The sequence below is a fragment of the Dendronephthya gigantea genome, unplaced genomic scaffold, assembly GCF_004324835.1.
Source record: "Dendronephthya gigantea isolate DGI-Jeju-01 unplaced genomic scaffold, DenGig_1.0 000108F, whole genome shotgun sequence".
Taxonomy (NCBI): Eukaryota; Metazoa; Cnidaria; class Anthozoa; order Malacalcyonacea; family Nephtheidae; genus Dendronephthya; species Dendronephthya gigantea.
The window spans coordinates 426472-444603 of NW_021163118.1; the positions used below are offsets into that span (position 1 = coordinate 426472).

General features: G+C 37.9%; 1 protein-coding gene across 1 annotated transcript; it reads right to left on the minus strand.

Annotated features, from left to right (window-relative positions):
• Positions 1–69: 69 nt before the first annotated feature.
• LOC114534849 (mucin-3A-like) lies at positions 70–13098 on the minus strand. The gene is made up of 13 exons (XM_028556322.1): positions 8231–13098; positions 7156–7305; positions 6321–6491; positions 5628–5686; positions 5008–5146; positions 4071–4391; positions 3343–3492; positions 2807–2856; positions 2567–2639; positions 2123–2239; positions 1605–1767; positions 611–1165; positions 70–401 (listed from the first exon to the last, which is right to left on the minus strand). Exons 1-12 carry the CDS (start codon positions 12998–13000, stop codon positions 615–617), a joined length of 6714 nt encoding a protein of 2237 aa, XP_028412123.1. The 5' UTR covers positions 13001–13098; the 3' UTR covers positions 70–401; positions 611–614.
• Between the last annotated feature and the right edge of the window lie 5034 nt (positions 13099–18132).

Here is an 18132-nt window from a genome sequence, read left to right on the forward strand (position 1 = left end):
TGCCGCATGTAGCTACATCCAAATCTTCACCATCTAAATTTTGGTTCAACCATTGCTTCATTTATTTTTTACATTGTACTATTAATTTAATTCTGTAAATATATGATACAAATATTTTTATAATTAAAACAGTGAATGTCTTTGCCCTGTTAGCGAAGATTTCAAACATTCGTGTGTCATATACATATATATGCATAATACCAGTCATTTTGTGTATAATTGAACATTCTAGTACTCTATATACAACTATAGCTATATTCCATATCAGGGTTTTTATCTTCAAAAATTTCTAAATGTATTTATATAGTATACTTAGTTATTATGTACACTATGGTAGCTTGTATTTCATTTTATTTTACGTTTTGTACTTTCAGTGATAATTTACGTTGTTGCTTTTTTGCTGTGGATGAGTTCTTTGCTGTTTTTGAAATATTCGTACAGCCTCTGTGGCGTCTTGTCTTTAACTCGTTTTAACCATTCGCACTACGCGAAAAACCCGGATGCGCTTTAACTCCATAATGTCCACAAAAATTTGCACTTCTCGATTCTAAAATACATGTTTTTTGGACTCTAGATTGTTGTGAGAAGAGCCTTTACGTAACTTTTGTTCAGATTTAATCTTTATCAGTTTTCTTTTTCGCTCTGTCTAAGACGCGTGAAACTAACTTTCTTGCTTCAGTCTCATTCATGCTATAGTTCTTTAAGTCATCATTTGCTTTTGAATCCCAGGAACGAGCAGGAGAAGTTTCACTCGAGCTCACTACACTCCTTCCTGGAGCTGGTGTCTCAGCACTTGCGTGTGAGGTCACGTATTCGCCAGAAGGTTTTAACTTTTGAGGTGTTTTCTTTGGAGCATTAACCTCGTTTGTCTTGTCTACAGTATCAGGCCTTGATGTACGTTGAGATCTTCTTGCATGTTGATATAAACTTGATGGTCTTGGTGGTGGTTGTTTGAAATACATTTTCCGAGGTGAATGACCCGGGTCGACCACTCGGTGTACTCGATGTGGCGTGCGGGTTGTCCCACAGAATGATGTCTCGTGCATTCTCCATGGGAACGGTTGTTCGAAGGCCATAGGAGCCTCTGCGATAACATATTCTGTTCTTGGAGGTGGATAGTACCGTGGTTCGCTGTATTCCGGTACGTATGGATCGTAGAATTCTTCTAAAATAAAGTGAATTACGGTTACTGGACGTCTTTTAGATCATATGTTTCTGTTCCAAGACGGTTAACTATGCGCATGATCGTTTTCACACTTGTACAGATATTCCAAACTGTAACCCCAAACAGGGCACAGGATTTGGATACACATTTGGAAATGGTGTACACAATCTTTTGTACACGTCAACAAATGGACACTTAAAGGTTGAAGTAATTTGTCTCCTCTCCTCAAATTGCCAAAAGGAAGGAGGTAAAGTCCGTTTTGCGCATCGGTTCAGTTCACATGCACCAATGAAGATTCGTATATTTTTAATAATTATATATTGACTTCGGAGTAGAGTTTTGACGAATGAATGACCTTGTCTTAAATATGGACTGAGAAATTCAAATGCAAAATCTAGGCCTTAAAACAGCTGAATCGACGTATATAAGCTGTACTTACCATCGTACACACTATCCAATGGATGATCATATTCGTCTCCAAACGGCCTTTCTTCGTCAGGTTCTGTTGGCGCTTGCAAAGGAACACTGTTGTCTTCAGGTGGCATGTACCGCTGCTGAAATTCTTGTTCAAGTCCCGGCTCTTCAAAAGCGTATACGAGGGGCTGCAAATGGAATATCCGGGAAAATTGAACGAGAAAAAAAATTGTATGTATAAACGTAAAGTAAGAATCCTAACTGGACTTAAACTCAGCGTGCCTTGTTTTTTTGAATAAAAAATCATGCATTGTCCAGACCGAGTGAATTTTGACCGACTGTCTTGTTTATAAAGCATTCTATTCTGGTGATTCTATAGCAAAATTTTTCTTTATATACCTAAAGGCAGTAAAAACTTCAATCAATGTTTCGGCGAAAATAACCCTTGGCATCAACCAGATAGTAATTTTACCCTTTATTACATGGTAACCTTGTTTGTATAAAATGACTTTTTTAATAATTATATCGTGCTTTGGTGCATACCTTCCTTGGTCTAACAGCAATCAAACGAACACCATCGCTCTCAGAAGGATGTACTCGACGCGTAGACCTTTGTGCAAAGCGTCGACGATGGTGTCTTTTTACTGGTGTTGCCGAAGCCTAGAAGAAAAAACCTAGTCTTAAAGATAAACAGACAACGGGATTTAATGAAGCATGCATGGGAAAAACAAAAGACTACGAGATTTCAAAATTATATAAAACTAGAACAAAATCGAGAATGTTGTTTAAAACAGTAGTTGTTAAATACTGCATGTTCTTTCACATTTTGAATATATTTCCGACACAAGCATTCATTTGGAATATACGCAGGATAACTAGAATATCTTCAAGTGACATGATTAATGTGAATGGTCCATCGCATCTATATATATAAAGCTAGTTAGGTCTTATTATAGTAAGTATAATTTTATGTAGCTTGTCTTATACCTCGCTGTCGCTATCGCTGTAAAGATGCTTCTTTGACTGGTGCGAACGCTCTCGTCGATATTTCTTTTTTCTTCTAAAGAAATTAAACAAGCATTCAGTCGTAGCCCGATGCATGTGCTATGTACCAAAAGAATGTTTGAACCCGTGCGCCTATGTTTTAAAACAGTTGTCTGAAATTTTGTCAGATTGATAATAGAAATTAGATGGAATATACATGACAGAAATGGAGCATATACTTACAATGATGAGGTTGATGCGGCTAAATCTTCACCATCAAGAATTGCTTGAATCTATATAAGATGGAATTCAGTAAATGAAATCACATTACTACTAGTGTAGCAAGTGAGAAGCAATTAAGTGAAGCCAGTGAACTCTATAATTATATGAAATGGAGAATAAAAACTTGGTCGCTGGCCTGGCTTCTTGGTACGATTTTTGTTGCGCATTCGTTGCGAAGGATCGCAAATTCGTTCACTATGCCCACTCATTTGCTCCGCAATCCTCAGCGGCGGTGCCAGGGGGTATGGCTCGCAATTTTCTTGTCTCTCCCCATCCCCCCAGACTTTTTCATATTATGCGATACTTTTAGGCCATTTTTGCTTCACTTAAAGTAAGAACTTGCCCCCCCCCAAAAAAACATTACTTTAACTTGTCCCCCCAGAAAAACATTAATTTAACTTCCAATTGCCCCTCCCATTCATTCCAGTGGCGCCGCCACTGGCAATCATTCACAACTCGCGCATAAAAAAACGTAATCGCCAGACATAAAGTACTACCTCAGGTTGTGCCATAAGCCATTCACGCCTTGATAACTTCTTTTCTTCCAACGCGATCAGTTTATTCTCCCCAGTGCGTTTTTTCTCACGTTTTCGTCCTTTCCTTCGCTCTCTTTGTCTCATTTTATTCCGCCATTTCTCTATGTTGGCCTACACAACAAAAAACCCTAACAATTTAGTGATGCATAAATATTTTTATAACCTTACAATGAGTCTACGATGTACTTGGTGTAGAAAAAAGCGTAGAAGATGTTATTCCTCTAACATCTTTATTGCTAAGTAGATTCACTTATATCATAAGTCGGACATGCTTTCGTTCACAGAGGAAGAATGGTATTCATTGTAAAAGAAAATTAAGGATAATATCTATGATTACAAAAAGACAGCGGATAAAGACTTTATCATAATCGATGACTAGAGAAAGAAATGAAATAACCGAGTGACTTGAAGTGCTTATCAACAAGTACCATGGGCCTCTTAAAGGGAGAGAGACAAAGTCAACAATTTGCCGCCGGCCTCGGGCTAACAAAGATCCAAAAATCAGTCGAATCCTAATGTCTACATCATGCATAACCTTACCAGCCACTCCTATACCGATAACAAGTAACTATTAAAACCTAGTATAGAACGAAAGATTTTTTGGCGAGTTTTATATCATAGATGCATTATGAAGTATTTGATAAATATCATCTCAGTAGTGATCACAACAAAATTATGACACGACAAACCTTAATTTGCATGGTATCATCTGATTGTTCCATATAATTTTCTTTATCGTTGTATGTCGCATCAGCCGTAACTTCTTCGTCCATTTCTCTTTCACTCTTCCTGCTCATCATGTCAACTCTGTTTTTACTCTCTATCCACGAGCGAGGAACCCCGGAATCCTCAACAATATCTTTACTGGCTGGCTTCTTCACGTCGGTATCCTGCCTCACTGCCGGACGTAGCCGAAGAGGGATATCATCAATGGCAACGTTTGAAGGACCTTCAAAACTTATACGTGTGATGTTTTCAAATGCGCCAGCCAAACCAGATTGACCATCCATCTATAAATCAAAATTAGACAAGAAGAAATTATGGGACGGTTCTAGGAAAGCCGCGAATAACGGTATTCGCCGATTTTCTTTCCAAACATGCAGATACATTTTACAGTGTCTATAGCATTCAGTTTATTTCTCGTCGGTCTTAAAATGACAATGAAAAATGCAATTTGTTTCAACTTCATAAAACGTTATGGCGCACTTGCGCCTATATTTAAAAAGTTCGATAACATTCGCTCTCATCGAGTGTGACAGGCGTTAATGTTTTAGGTAACTACAGTTGATGCATAATTCGTTATAATATGTTTGAAAATTTTATGGGCTAGACCAAGGATACAATAATTCAATATGTATGGTTGGAAATTTTATAGGCAAGATCATTGCATTTTAAAGATGACTCACAGACCCCATTTGAAAAGTAATATCTCCATTATCTTTCTTATAAAATACTACTGTAACATATAACTATAGCATATCCTCTATAACTAATAAAACCTGTTTGATTTCGATAACTGTACTTATGACGAAGCTATCTTAAATGAAACCTGAGAACAACAGGTATACGTACATGATGGAATATTTAATTGCCTTGTTAAACACACAGTAATATTATAATTGTTACCTCGTCTTCCGTTTTCAAACGTTTAGTTGTTTTCGCCTTCTTTGTTCTCTGTTTCTTTCTTGCTGGCGTCTGTACGATCACATCTGGATAATCTTTCATCGGTAGCGTTGGCGCATGGGTATATCTCTCTTCAATACTGCTATATGTGTTGATAATAAGAAATAAGCGTTTTGTTCTGCTATTATATGTAGTTGATGCAACGAGGTACTAATTATTAGAGACTGTTCTAAGTGGAGCATGCAGTAAGGCAAGAGTGAGTTAGGCTTACATTTCAGTGCTGTTCGTAGTATTTTTTAGCTATATGTAGGTGCATGGCAAATTATGTTCCCCTTTATAATGTATTGTAGGTAACATCACGGACAGCCTGCATCGAAGAGTAGAGACCTTGAGTTTTTTTCTGGGAAGCGCAGTGCTTCTGCTGCTAACACCAACCCCCTCCCACCCTATCCTCCATGATTCCTGCAGTGCCAGAAGGCCAGAGAAATTATGTCGATTATATTTTACTGATTGTTGCTTTAAAATACTCGTTTCCGCTTTGCGGTGTAATAATTTTAAATCAAAAATGAAAATGAAGAACATCAAGAATTTTGATATAATAGGAAGTGTTTTCAAAAATTTACCTTTCAGGAGCATTAATTTTCCCATTTGAGGTTGGTTGTTCGAACGACACTTTGTTAAGCTATTTAAAACAAACAGTGGTTTATTTAATTCATGGACCGTCATTAACTATCCAAGAAAGCGCTCTAAACCATACATGCCCTGCTTTTTTAAATATAGACCGAATAGACATATGCATGATGGCCTGAAAGCAAATCCCCTATAACAAAATATACCTTATGTATTACGACATCAAACGCTCCCGCGTAGCGAGGGAAGGCATGCATTCTTGACGACAATAATTGAGGAGAGCAATGTACCTTGCACTAGCCTGCGTCACAGTCCACTCACTACGGGGAGTGGACTGTGACGCAGGCTAACCTTGCACGGAATCCTGATTTTTTGTTCACGTAAGTGTAGTTGGTTACGCAATCAAAGCATCATAATATCACAAACTCGATACCATAAGTGTTACCCTCAGAAACTCCCTAATAAACTTAAAGTTTCAATTTTCACCAATGTTCTCCCCCCCTCCCCAAAAGTGCCGTTTTCGAAGCTTATATTGTACGCGCTGCGGTTAAATCTTGGAGGGGCAGGTCGGATTCCTGCCACGGGATTGGAAAATTTTTAGAAGATTGAAACATATTCAGACTTGGTTCTAGCTGAATTTCTGAGATCATAAACTATGATCCGGTTGTAAATATTCCCAAACATACCTTTAGTTTTCGGGATCTTCTCTGTTTCTTATTGCATTTGATAATCAGACAAGCAGCAAAAACAAATGCAACTGGAATACAGACGGCAAGGACTATCAACAAAGTCTCGTCATCTTTTTTTTTCTCCTCGGTTTCCACAGGATTAGCGGCTTCCGAAAATTTCCCTGACACCTACAAAAAATTTAATTGTTCAGTTGTTATATAAAAACTACAGTCTCCACTGCGAGTCTCCTATTGGACACCATCATTCCTCACCCAATTAATAAAACACGTGCGGCAAAGAGTTTATTTACTAACGGTATTTACTAACGGATATAATGAGCAAAATATTGTTTCTAAATTGTCGCTAATAATTCATTTTGAACGATTAGAGATAAGTAAATAAGTCCGAGACAAAATGAAAACGAGGCTCATTTGGATACATCTGGTTGGTTACTATAGATACTTCAGCTATTGAATGATAAATTTTAAGCGGTGAAATATTTAATTTTTAACTTGCTATACAATTCTTCTTTCGAGATATATAAATTTGGCGAAACTTTGGCTGAAACTTCCATGAACGTTTCTTAAACTTAATTTTTTAAGACTCTTTACTCATTTAAATATGTTAAAAATAGAATTGCATTGCAAGTTGCATGAAAAATTGCACCGTGTAACAAGGCCTTAAGCTTAAGCTTTTGTATCACATGAAGAAAAATTGGCGAATGCATGTGGTTTCGATGTAAAATGAATTGTGAAAATGGCATATTTTAACGTTTGGGCATTGACCGCAAAAGTGAATGAATACGCTTGTTATTATCGACGTGTTAAATTATTAAGGTGAATACGTTTATACCAAATAGCCCAACTTCGCGACTTTGTCAGCAGTGGATGGTGCATTCAAGGTCTTTGCGGCGTCTTTCGCTGGTACTAATGAATTCCCCGAGGTGACATAAAAAGTAACCCGTACATCTTCACTGCCTGCTCGACGGGTGACATTAACAATCTAAATTTAAAACGATATTAGAACGTTGTTTTTTGTTTACGGGATAAAAGGGTACCCAAGCAGTTAATAAAGGATCCATTCACCCAGGGTATGTGAATTAGAATAAAATTAATTACAACACCTCTAACTTGCAATCATATTGGTAGATTTCTATGTAAAAATACTTTAGAAATGAGTGACCAATAGCGTTGTTATTAAGGTATTTTCAACTTCAAATTATGCCATATAATTTATTCAGACTTATCCTCAATCGGCGACTGCATGCAGTTGCCTATAAGTTGCGAATAAGCAGCAAAAATGCTGTCATTATGACAGCAAGTACTGGCATTATTTGCAGTTTCAGATTTTGCCGGGTTTAAAATAAAGAAGATGCCGGCTTTGTTTATTAGCAGCATAAATACCATTAAAACTTCCTGGATTTGTTGCAATTTTTCGCTTTTGTTTATTTAACGGGCCGGATTTTATACGATTCATCTATATCGTTTTATATTTAAGAAATAGAAAACATTTTCCGTGTTTCTATACAGTTATAGAAACACGCGTGGGAGTTTGGGAGAACGAGAAATAATCAGTGGGAAAACGAGCCCGTAGGGCGAGTTTTTCCACGTTATTTCGAGTTCCCCAAACTCCCACAAGTGTTTCTATAACTGTATAGAAACACAGGAAAAAATGTTTTCTATTTCTTTTATAATATAACTCAATAAAAAGATTTTGTACAAATATTATGATTCGATTCAATTACAAATTCTCATTACATCGCTTCGCTTGTCAAGTTCGGCGGGAAAATTCCCGTGTTTCTATAGAGTTATAGAAACACGCTTCTCGACCAATCAGCACGCGCGTACTATAAATGTTATATTATAAATGAAGATGTTTTCTCGACAATTCTTGTATCATCAAAAGAAGCAAGGAATATAATTCTTACCTCCACTCTTGTGATATTTGTTGTTTGTCGTCGAAATCGACGGTTGTCTGCTTTCATTTGAGAATTCAAATCTTCTTTAAATAAATCACGTAGTCTGGAAAACTTTCCCAATTTATTGCCAGGTAAAATCCCCTCGCCTAGAGCACGTCGTTTACGAGAAGAGGTTAAAAGTGTTAATCCAAAGTTGTACAGGTCTTCCAATTTTTTCTGCAAACTTTGTATGAAATCTTTGTCATTAACTTTAACGTTAATTGGAATCAAAAGTATTACTTGAATTTTGAATTCTACGGCGATACTTCGAGTTACAACACTGCTGGACGATGTAATATACGCTTTTGAAGTTTGTTGTGTTGGAAAACATGTTATGCACGATGGAATATCTGAAGCACTCTCTAGATATCTTGTCTGAACAACTGTGTTTGAAAGAGATGATACATCAGATAGTCTTGTTGCTTTGGTTGTGATCTTTCCTCTAGAACTTAAAAATGAAGTTGAAGCTCTAATAGACAGTGTGGAGGAGACTTTTCTGGTGGCTTTCGTTGAAGTTACTTCCAATAACACTGAACTAGAAAGCTGTTTGTAGGAATAAATCGAGCTTCTACTTAAAGTGGAGAGAGATGGCTGTGTCATTCTTGTATTTTGGATTGATGATTTTTTGCTGAATATGGATTTTGCATCATCTTTCGAAGTTACAGAAGCTAGAGAACTAGTAATGTGAGCACGACTCGAGCTGCTGGTGCTGTCCATTTGTGATTGCACTGATATTGTTGCTGTAACTAATGTCATCGACGATTTCATGCTTGGCACTGACCCTTTCTCCGAGGTAACTGTCAATTCAGGAGACGAAACACTTTGACTTATACTTGTAACACTTTTTGTCAAATATTCCGAAGTCTTATATTCTGGATTAAAAAGCGTAGAATATATTTCGCTCGACAACGAACTGCTCATTGAAGATTCAACCAATGGTGTGGAACTGGGCAGCTGAATCAAAGACTGGTCAGATTTTTGATCCAATGATGATAATCTGACTTCTGACGATGGATTTGATGACTGCGAGGGAGAAGAAGATGATATCCAGGGCGATGAAATCTCCCGAGAAGTAACTGCCGTGGGGACTGACGTGAAACGTAATGATGGAGTAAAGGTTTGGGTAAACCTCACTCTTGGCGTGTGAGTAGATAATGCAGTGTCTGTTGTTGATGGGAAGACCATTGAAGATTTGATTTTGGAGAATAAAGTTACACTCAAATTAGGAGTAATTTTATGGGAGCTTGCTGTTTGAGTGACAACATTACTGACTGCTACCAACACAGTTGACGAATATATTGATGCAGGCGAGGAGCTGTTTTTTACAGGAGTCTCTTTCAATGTAAATGTTGAAATCATAGATTTCGGCATTTCAGTGTTTACTCGAATCGAACTTGTGCTTGCGATATCGCTATTTGACGTTGTCGAGAATCGTGAAGATATAGATTTATAATCTGATGAATTCAATCTACTGGTAGTGGACAAGGCTATTGGAGACGAGGAGCTGTTTTGTACAGGAGTCTCTTTCAATGTAAATGTTGAGATCGTATATCTCGGCACTTCAGTGTTTACCAGAATCGAACTTGTGCTTGGCGTATCGCTATATGACGTTGTCGCGAATTGTGAATATATAGATTTATAGACCGATACATTCAATCTTCTAGTAGTGGACAGGGCTAATGAAGGCGAGGAACTCTCTTGTACAGGAGTCTCCTTCAATGTAAATGATGAAATCATAGATTTCGGCATTTCAGTGTTCACCTGAATCGAACTTGTGCTTGAAGATAAAGATTTATAATCTGATGCATTCAATCTACTGGTAGTAGACAAGGCTAATGGAGACGAGGAACTGTTTCGTACAGGAGTCTCTTTCAATGTAAATGTTGAGATCGTAGATTTTGGCACTTCAGTGTTTACCAGAATCGAACTTGTGCTTGGCGTATCGCTATATGACGTTGTCGCGAATTGTGAAGATATAGATTTATAGACCAATACATTCAATCTTCTGGTAGTGGACAAGGCTAATGAAGGCGAGGAACTCTCTTGTACAGGAGTCTCTTTCAATGTAAATGTTGAAATCATAGATTTCGGCATTTCAGTGTTCACCTGAATCGAACTTGTGCTTGGGGTAGCCCTATATGACGTTGTCGCGTGTGAAGATAAAGATTTATAATCTGATGCATCCAATCTACTGGTAGTAGACAAGGCTAATGAAGGCGAGGGGCTGTTTTCTACAGGAGTCTCCTTCAGTGTAAATGTTGAAATCATAGATTTCGGCACTTCAGTGTTTACCTGAAGCGAACTTGTGCTCGGCGTAGCCCTATAAGACGTTGTTGCAAATCTTGAAGATATAGATTTATAATCTGATGCATTGAATCTACTGGTAGTGGACAAGGCTATCGTTGTTGACGAAATGACACGAAATACTTTTGTAAAAACCAGCGCTGACGATGACGTAATAGATTTAACCATGCCCGTTGCAGTACCGGCTTGTGAGAGATTTTTGTTTTGAGAACTTTGTAAGGTCAAATTATTCGTCAAACTGGACATATAAAATGTTACATTTGGAATTGGGAAGGTACTAGCTGGCATACTGGTGGGAAGCGGATAGCTGCCAAAGGCCATATCTCCTGTCGAACTGGGGAACAGAGTTTGATATGATGGTATCACAATTGTCTTTGTAGCTGGCTTAGATATATTGTGCGTTCTTGTTGTTGCGCTGACCGTCACAGCTACCGTCACAGTGTGGTTTGATGATCTCACACTTGCCGTTGGGGTTGTCACGGGTGTTTTTGAAAGATAATAATTCGATGTTTCAATGCTGGTTGGAAAACTTGATTTAATCTCTTCTACCAAGTTCGATGTTGTAAGAGATTCGTTAAACGCTTTTATAGTACTTGTGAACAAGTTACGCGTAGTTGAGGGATTTTCTTGATCATGAGATAGTACTGTTGAATGTTGGGATGAGATGGGACTTTGGTAATCATTTTTTGAGGTTACGTTTATTAACCCATTTCTCGACACATTTCTAGTTGACATCAGAATGAAGCTTGATGATCTGGAACCAGTTACCAACGGTTTCGAAGATGATGCTGGTATATATTCAGTTGATGATTTAGTCACGTTTAGGGAAATTGATGACATAACTTCTCCCAAGTTGGAAGTATTACTGGTTGAAAGAGAGTATGTTAAATGACGGGAGGAAATTGTTGAATGCTGGGATACCATAGTTGCCTGGTAACTACTCGTTGGAGTCAGGGTAATGTAGGGATACCTTGATGTCTTGGCGGACAGTTCTGATCCACCGCGAGACGCATTTATCGTGGTTAGCTTCTCAGTGAAGCTTGACAATCGGATAACAGTCACTGTTGACGTAGAAGTGGTTTTTGGTGAATAATCCGTCAATATTTCCGTCACGTTTAAACTTGATGCCAGTTTGGTTGTTGTAATATTATGTCCCTCGATAGTTGTAGACAAGTAGTCATAACTTAAGCTTGGTGACATAATAAATGGATTTGTTGATGGTACAGGTGCCCTGTTTGTTTTACCTGGTAGTGCCACAGTTGGCGTGATGGTGTCCATGTGGGTTGTTGATCTGACAGCAGTCATTAGCGACGTCGAATAAACTTCGGATATAGAATCAGTCAGTGTTGCAGTCAGTTTTGGATAACTTGATTCCATCATTGAACTGGTCTCTGCTATTGTTGCTGCACTGCTCTTTGCTATTGTTTTCGTAAGAGATCCCATAGTTGGATAACTTGATATCATGCTACCAATTCCTGTAGTTGTAAAGGAAGTATTCGCTTTTGTGGAAAATTTCGACATTATAAAGGATGGCGGTGACGTAAAGTTGTTCATAGTGGTTATTTTACTGAGCGATAATGTAGTATCAATCGAGTAACGTGAACTAAACATGGCAGACGCGCCTAATGTAGTTTTATCCACAAAAGGTGATGTTAGAGTTGGCGTAAAATCTCTATTTGACATTGTATTGAAGACAGTTGATTCGACGCCAGTCATTTCCAAGGTAGAAGGTGATGTGGCTGTTTTCTTTGTATTGACCGAAAATGATGCCACAATTGTTGATATGGTTGTTTGGAAATCATTTGTTGGTGAAATAGAAGCCTTGGAAGAACTTGGTGATATTATTGCTCTAAGAGTGTACGGCCCAGATATACTGGGCATTGGAACAGTTCGAGTTGAGTTGCTGCTTGCCATCAATGTGGAGTCAGACCTGACCATTCTGAATGTCAAAGATGATACCATTGTAGACATTTCATTCCTAGGTGGCAATGCGACAATTGTGGATGGTACAAAGTCATTGATTGTTGAATTGTTTGACGTCCTGATAGAATAATGAGATGTCACGAGTTGTAGGGTATTATTTGTTGGTGAAATAGCAGATGTGGTGTAACTTGGTGATGATTCTGCTGTAACAGTGAACGACACGGATGCAGCGGGCATTGCTGTGGTTGTGCTTGGTGTCACCACTTCTTGAATTGAATCGATGGTTGTCATCGCAGTGGAGGAAGATGATTCGAAAACAGCAGTTGATAAGGTCGACGATGGTATTAATACGTCATCAGTCACTGGTGACGACATTCTGGTCACTTCAAATGTTGTAATTTTACGGCTGGTGAAAATTTTACGGCTTAGTGTTGCCGTGAAATTCATTGAATAACTTCGTGAAACTAAACCAGTTGTTGTTACGCTCGATATCATATGTGCACTGGACAACATGTTCGTCGCTGAAAATTTTGGCGTACTTCGTGTGGTAAGTATCGCGGTAGGTGATACCGTTGTGAGGTTGTTTGTTTTGGTTGTGGTTGTGCCTGTTGTTACTGTTTTGGTTCTTGTGAGGTTTCTTCCTGTTACTGTTGTGGTTGTTGTAAGGTTATTTGGTGTTGCTGCTGTAGTGATTGGGAGGTTATTTGGTGTTACTGTTGTGCGTGTTGCGAGGTTGCTTGTTGTTACTGTTGTGGTGGTTGTGAGGTTATTTGGTGTTGCTGATGTGGTGGTTTGGAGGTTGTTTGGTTTACTGTTTGTTGTGAGGTTATTTGATGTTGGTGATGTGGTTTGTGAGGTTATTTGGTTTTACAGCTGTGGTGGTTGGAGGTTGCTGGTTGCTACTGTTGTGGTTGTTGTGAATTTTGGTGTTGCTGCTGTGGTGGTTGTAAGGTTATTTGGTATTGCTGTTGTGGGTGTTGTGAGATTGCTTGTTGTTACTGTGGTGGTTGTGAGGTTATTTGGTGTTGCTGCTGCGGTGGTTTGGAGGTTGTTTGTTGTCACTGTTGTGGTTGTTGTGAGGTTATTTGGTGTTACTGCTGCGGTGGTTTGGAGGTTGTTTGTTGTTATGTTGTGGTGGTTGTGAGGTTATTTGGTGTTGCTGCTGCGGTGGTTTGGAGGTTGTTTGTTGTTACTGTTGTGGTTGTTGTGAGGTTATTTGGTGTTCCTCCTGTCGTGGTTTGGAGGTTGCTTGTTGTTACTGTTGTGGTTGTTGTGAGGTGATTTGATGTTGGTGATGTGGTTGTTGTGAGGTTATTTGGTGTTACTGCTGCGGTGGTTGGGAGGTTGCTGGTTGTTATTGTTGTGGTTATGGTGAGGTTATTTGGTGTTGCTGCTGCGGTGGTTTGGAAGTTGTTTGTTGTTATTGTTGTGGTGGTTGTGAGGTTATTTGGTGTTGCTGCGGTGGTTTGGAGGTTGTTTGTTGTTACTGTTGTGGTGGTTGTGAGGTTATTTGGTGTTGCTGCTGCGGTGGTTTGGAGGTTGTTTGTTGTTACTGTTGTGATTGTTGTGAGGTTATTTGGTGTTCCTCCTGTCGTGGTTTGGAGGTTGCTTGTTGTTACTGTTGTGGTTGTTGTGAGGTGATTTGATGTTGGTGATGTGGTTGTTGTGAGGTTATTTGGTGTTACTGCTGCGTGGTTGGGAGGTTGCTGGTTGTTATTGTTGTGGTTATGGTGAGGTTATTTGGTTGTGCTGTGGTGGTTGTTGCTTGTTGTTTTGTGATGGTTGTTTTGAGGTTATTTGGTGTTGCTGATGTGGTAGTTGTGAGGTTATTTAGTGTTGCTGCTGTGGTGGTTGGGAGGTAAATTGGTGTTGCTGCTGCAACGTAACTAGAGTGTGTTGTTGACAAAATCTCAGCAATATTATTAAGGTTTTTTGTGTCTGACGCCACATTAACGCTTGAATATGTTAATGTTGTAAATGGTACAAATGTTGTACTCGCTCCTGATATTATCCCGATAACATTGGTTGAATACCGAACGGTTGTGATGGAATCCGAAACTAAAATAAGAGAATATCGTTATGTCTAATTGCACAATTTTTCATCCTGCAATTGAAGATTTTGTCGCGTGGGTCCCGCAATTTAACAATATCTCGTTGTTTCTAAACTCACAAAATACAGCAGATGAAGATATACATATGTGCGAGCAAATATTTACACGTCATAGATGAGTGATGATATAAACTTCAGCTCAGTTTTTATAAAAATGCATGATTAGTAAAAAGCTGTATTAACATTCAAAATCCCGCGCGATTTTCAATCTCAAGACTGCGTGTATTTACATTACGCCCTTTAATAGTGATGGTGATTCGTTGTGTTTGTGTACTTCCATTTGAGGCGAATTTTCAGAAATACTAATTTCATTAGCTTAATTCTCAGTTCACCTACTGATATAATTGCTTTCGCGTTATTCAGCATTTATACTATAAAGATTATTGTGCAAGTTCTCTTTTAAGAGCATGTAGGGAGTTAAATTTAGAATTTTTTCTACTTCGATTTACATGTATTAATATATTATATATATTATAATATATTATATATATATTATATATATATATATATATATATATATATATATATATATATATTATATATATATATACAATTAAGTAAAGTATCCAAGAAGAAAGAGTGCTCGATATCAAAATTTAATAGAGCGATTAAAATAAAATCAATGAAATATTACAAAATTTTGAATATATTGTTCGCTACACTCTGTGTTTCACGTTTCTTCTGAAACGATCGTCAGGCGAATGATTACTCTACAGCAGTTAAAGTTTGTGTGATGACGTTTTTAACGTGCTTGCGCTGATACAATTCAAAAATTGCGCGCGCGTTTAAAATTTTTTGCGCTGAATATATATATATATATATATATATATATATATATATATATATATATATATATATATATATATATATATATATATATATATATATATACCACCAGGAAGTGCAGTGCCCAATATATCAGTAATAACCCCCCAAATTCAACGTCATGTTGTGGCACTACTGATCAATGCGAGAAAGGTTTGCAAAATTAGTGCTCAACAAAATGTTGCCTATGCACCTGCACCTGCGAGCTTCTGGGTTCTGAGCAAGCAAGATCCAAATTTGTCAGAGCCGAAACTACGTGCCATAATGGCATGGTGCATTCGTTCTTCCCGATGGACGAACATGTGACTTTGAAAATAAACACGTCGGATAGAACGAGTATATGAATATACTCCTCCCCCCCGGCCCCAAATTATCGCAACTAGTTTCGGTTCTAAGTCTTGGCAATGACACAACTTTTTCCTAATCACAAACCAATGATCCACATCCAAACCTCAGTCATAGTAATAAAATGCCCCTTCATTTCCGATTACATATTTCCGGCGCCCAGACCGAATTGCTTCATGCATATATCTGATTTCAAAACAGCTCAAAAGAAGGAGAATTCGCAGGGAAAAATTCATTGGTGATTGGCCTTTATTTTTTGCAGCTGCATTTTAAGACGTTGCAAAATGAATTATATTCAAAATGTATATGTTTATGATTGTTCTGTTAATAGCTGTGGCATAAGCATAGGACAATTATCGAATATTTACAAAGCTGCTTAAAAAATCGTCATAATATATATACGTTTTATAACATAAACGGTGTGGGAGAAATTGAACAGCTTTGAAACATATATAGTATCAAAGATAATTAAAGAGTATCGCGTTTCGTGGGCTTTAAAAACGATTTCTCCAGAAATCAAGCTTGAGATTCAATACATAAATTGAATATATAAAGCATGCAGCATTTACAAATAAAGGAGTACGTAGCTACGCACGAATTTAACAGTTAGCACTTTTGTTAGATATATTTTTTATTTCCATTCGCTTTAGATATACAAAACCAAATTCAAAACCGACACAAACACAAGGCCAAAGGCAAAGCCAAAGAGGTCGTATACTCCGTCCGAAAACTTATTATTCAAGTATACGACCACATTGACGTGGGGGGCGATAAACTTCAATTGTCCGAGTTTAAATTAAGCGAATTTGTCGCTTGCGTGGGAACTGATGCATGTGTCTTGACGTTTTCTAAAATTCATAGCGTTTGTAAAGAAATTTCACAACATTAAGTCCGGCTGGCTCGTACGGACATCACATTAAGCTCGTACGGACATCACAGACATATGAATATGAAATATATGGCCACAGTCAAGATCAAAAGTCAACATGTCACATTGGCTCGGCGATTAGGAGTATTAAAATAATAATCTTACCTTGTCTGACTCTCGAATTCTCTGTGCTAATAGTAGCATTTGAGCTTGAAGTTCGCACAATGTTCAAAGTCTGAGCAGATAGACTATGGCTATGCTCAACATTTATACTGAACGACAGGAATATGGTTATATAAACGATACGAACGAGCCCGGAACTCGGCATTTCCAAAGATCGACTTTGTCTTTGACCATGCTATTTCACTCGGTAGTACAAAAATCAATTCGTTGCGGTCACCAAAATAAGTCACGACGTTTCAAAATCATATCGTATCACGTATATGTCTATATGAATGCTTCGTCTCATACAAAATGTTAACACCAACATGTTAGGCTGTCGTTCTCATGACAACCGTAACACCGGTTACTAAGCGACGAGTTATTCATTACGCCGGGATTAAGTGATATTTACTTTGCTTTTATATTCGAATTTCTTTGCAAGTGATTTTGCCGATTATAGTGTATTTAACCCAATGCACATGCCAAATAAGATACATATCTACTTATAGATATACTTCTACATGCACGGAAGAGAAAAACATGCGACCCTCAATTCTCTCCACGACTTGCACATGCAACCTGAGCAACCTCTCGTGGAGAATCATTATGCATCAGTGGACGGTTGCCGGTTGTACAAAAGCCGCCAAAGTTACAGCTTTTATCAAACACAATCCTGCCAAACTTACAGTACTGTCCGGAAATAACCTTACAAAACCCGCGGTTAAACCTGCTCGCGGTTAAACCTGATCGCGGTTGAACCGAGGTCAGACCGAGGTCGAATAGTCGCGGTGAGACGGAGGTGAAACCTCGGCCTATAACTCCGTCTGACAGAAATTTTTAACGATTTTCACGATTTGGTTATTGTGTTGTCGTTCCCAGCTGTTCATAACATTTCATTTGAAGCGAACGGGTTCCTCGACGGATGCCTAGATTTTAGTTATGAAAATAGTTTTGTATGCTATTACATATCTTTTCCAAAATCAATCATTTGACTATAGTAGAATTAATAAAATAATTTTACTCATCACATCAATCAACGTCCAATAATGCTATCATGCTAATATATTAAACACTATTCCATAAAAATATTATTAAAAATTAATGCTTCATATATATGGAATTTTAAATGAAACTACAAAATGATTCAATGTATTTTATCACCCCGTAGCTATACTCAATTGATCCTCCCAATAAATGATGGCATTCTACAAAATTGATTATTTTTTCTATAGTTAGAACTTTAAAGAAATTTGCAACTCGATCTAAAAAAGCACTACTTGTATCTGAAACAGGCTAGGTTTCTGCAATTTTAAGTTAAAAATAACAAAATTGCCA

Bases quoted from the DNA above. Each gene is read 5' to 3' on its own strand.
- LOC114534849 (XM_028556322.1), bottom strand. From the start codon at position 13,000: ATGTTGTCCAGTGCACATATGATATCGAGCGTAACAACAACTGGTTTA. The intron at 2,857-3,342 runs GTAGTACTTTAT...CATCTTATATAG, and splicing joins GGCTTATGGCACAACCTGAG to ATTCAAGCAATTCTTGATGG. The intron at 1,768-2,122 runs GTATGCACCAAA...TTCCATTTGCAG, and splicing joins TTGCTGTTAGACCAAGGAAG to CCCCTCGTATACGCTTTTGA.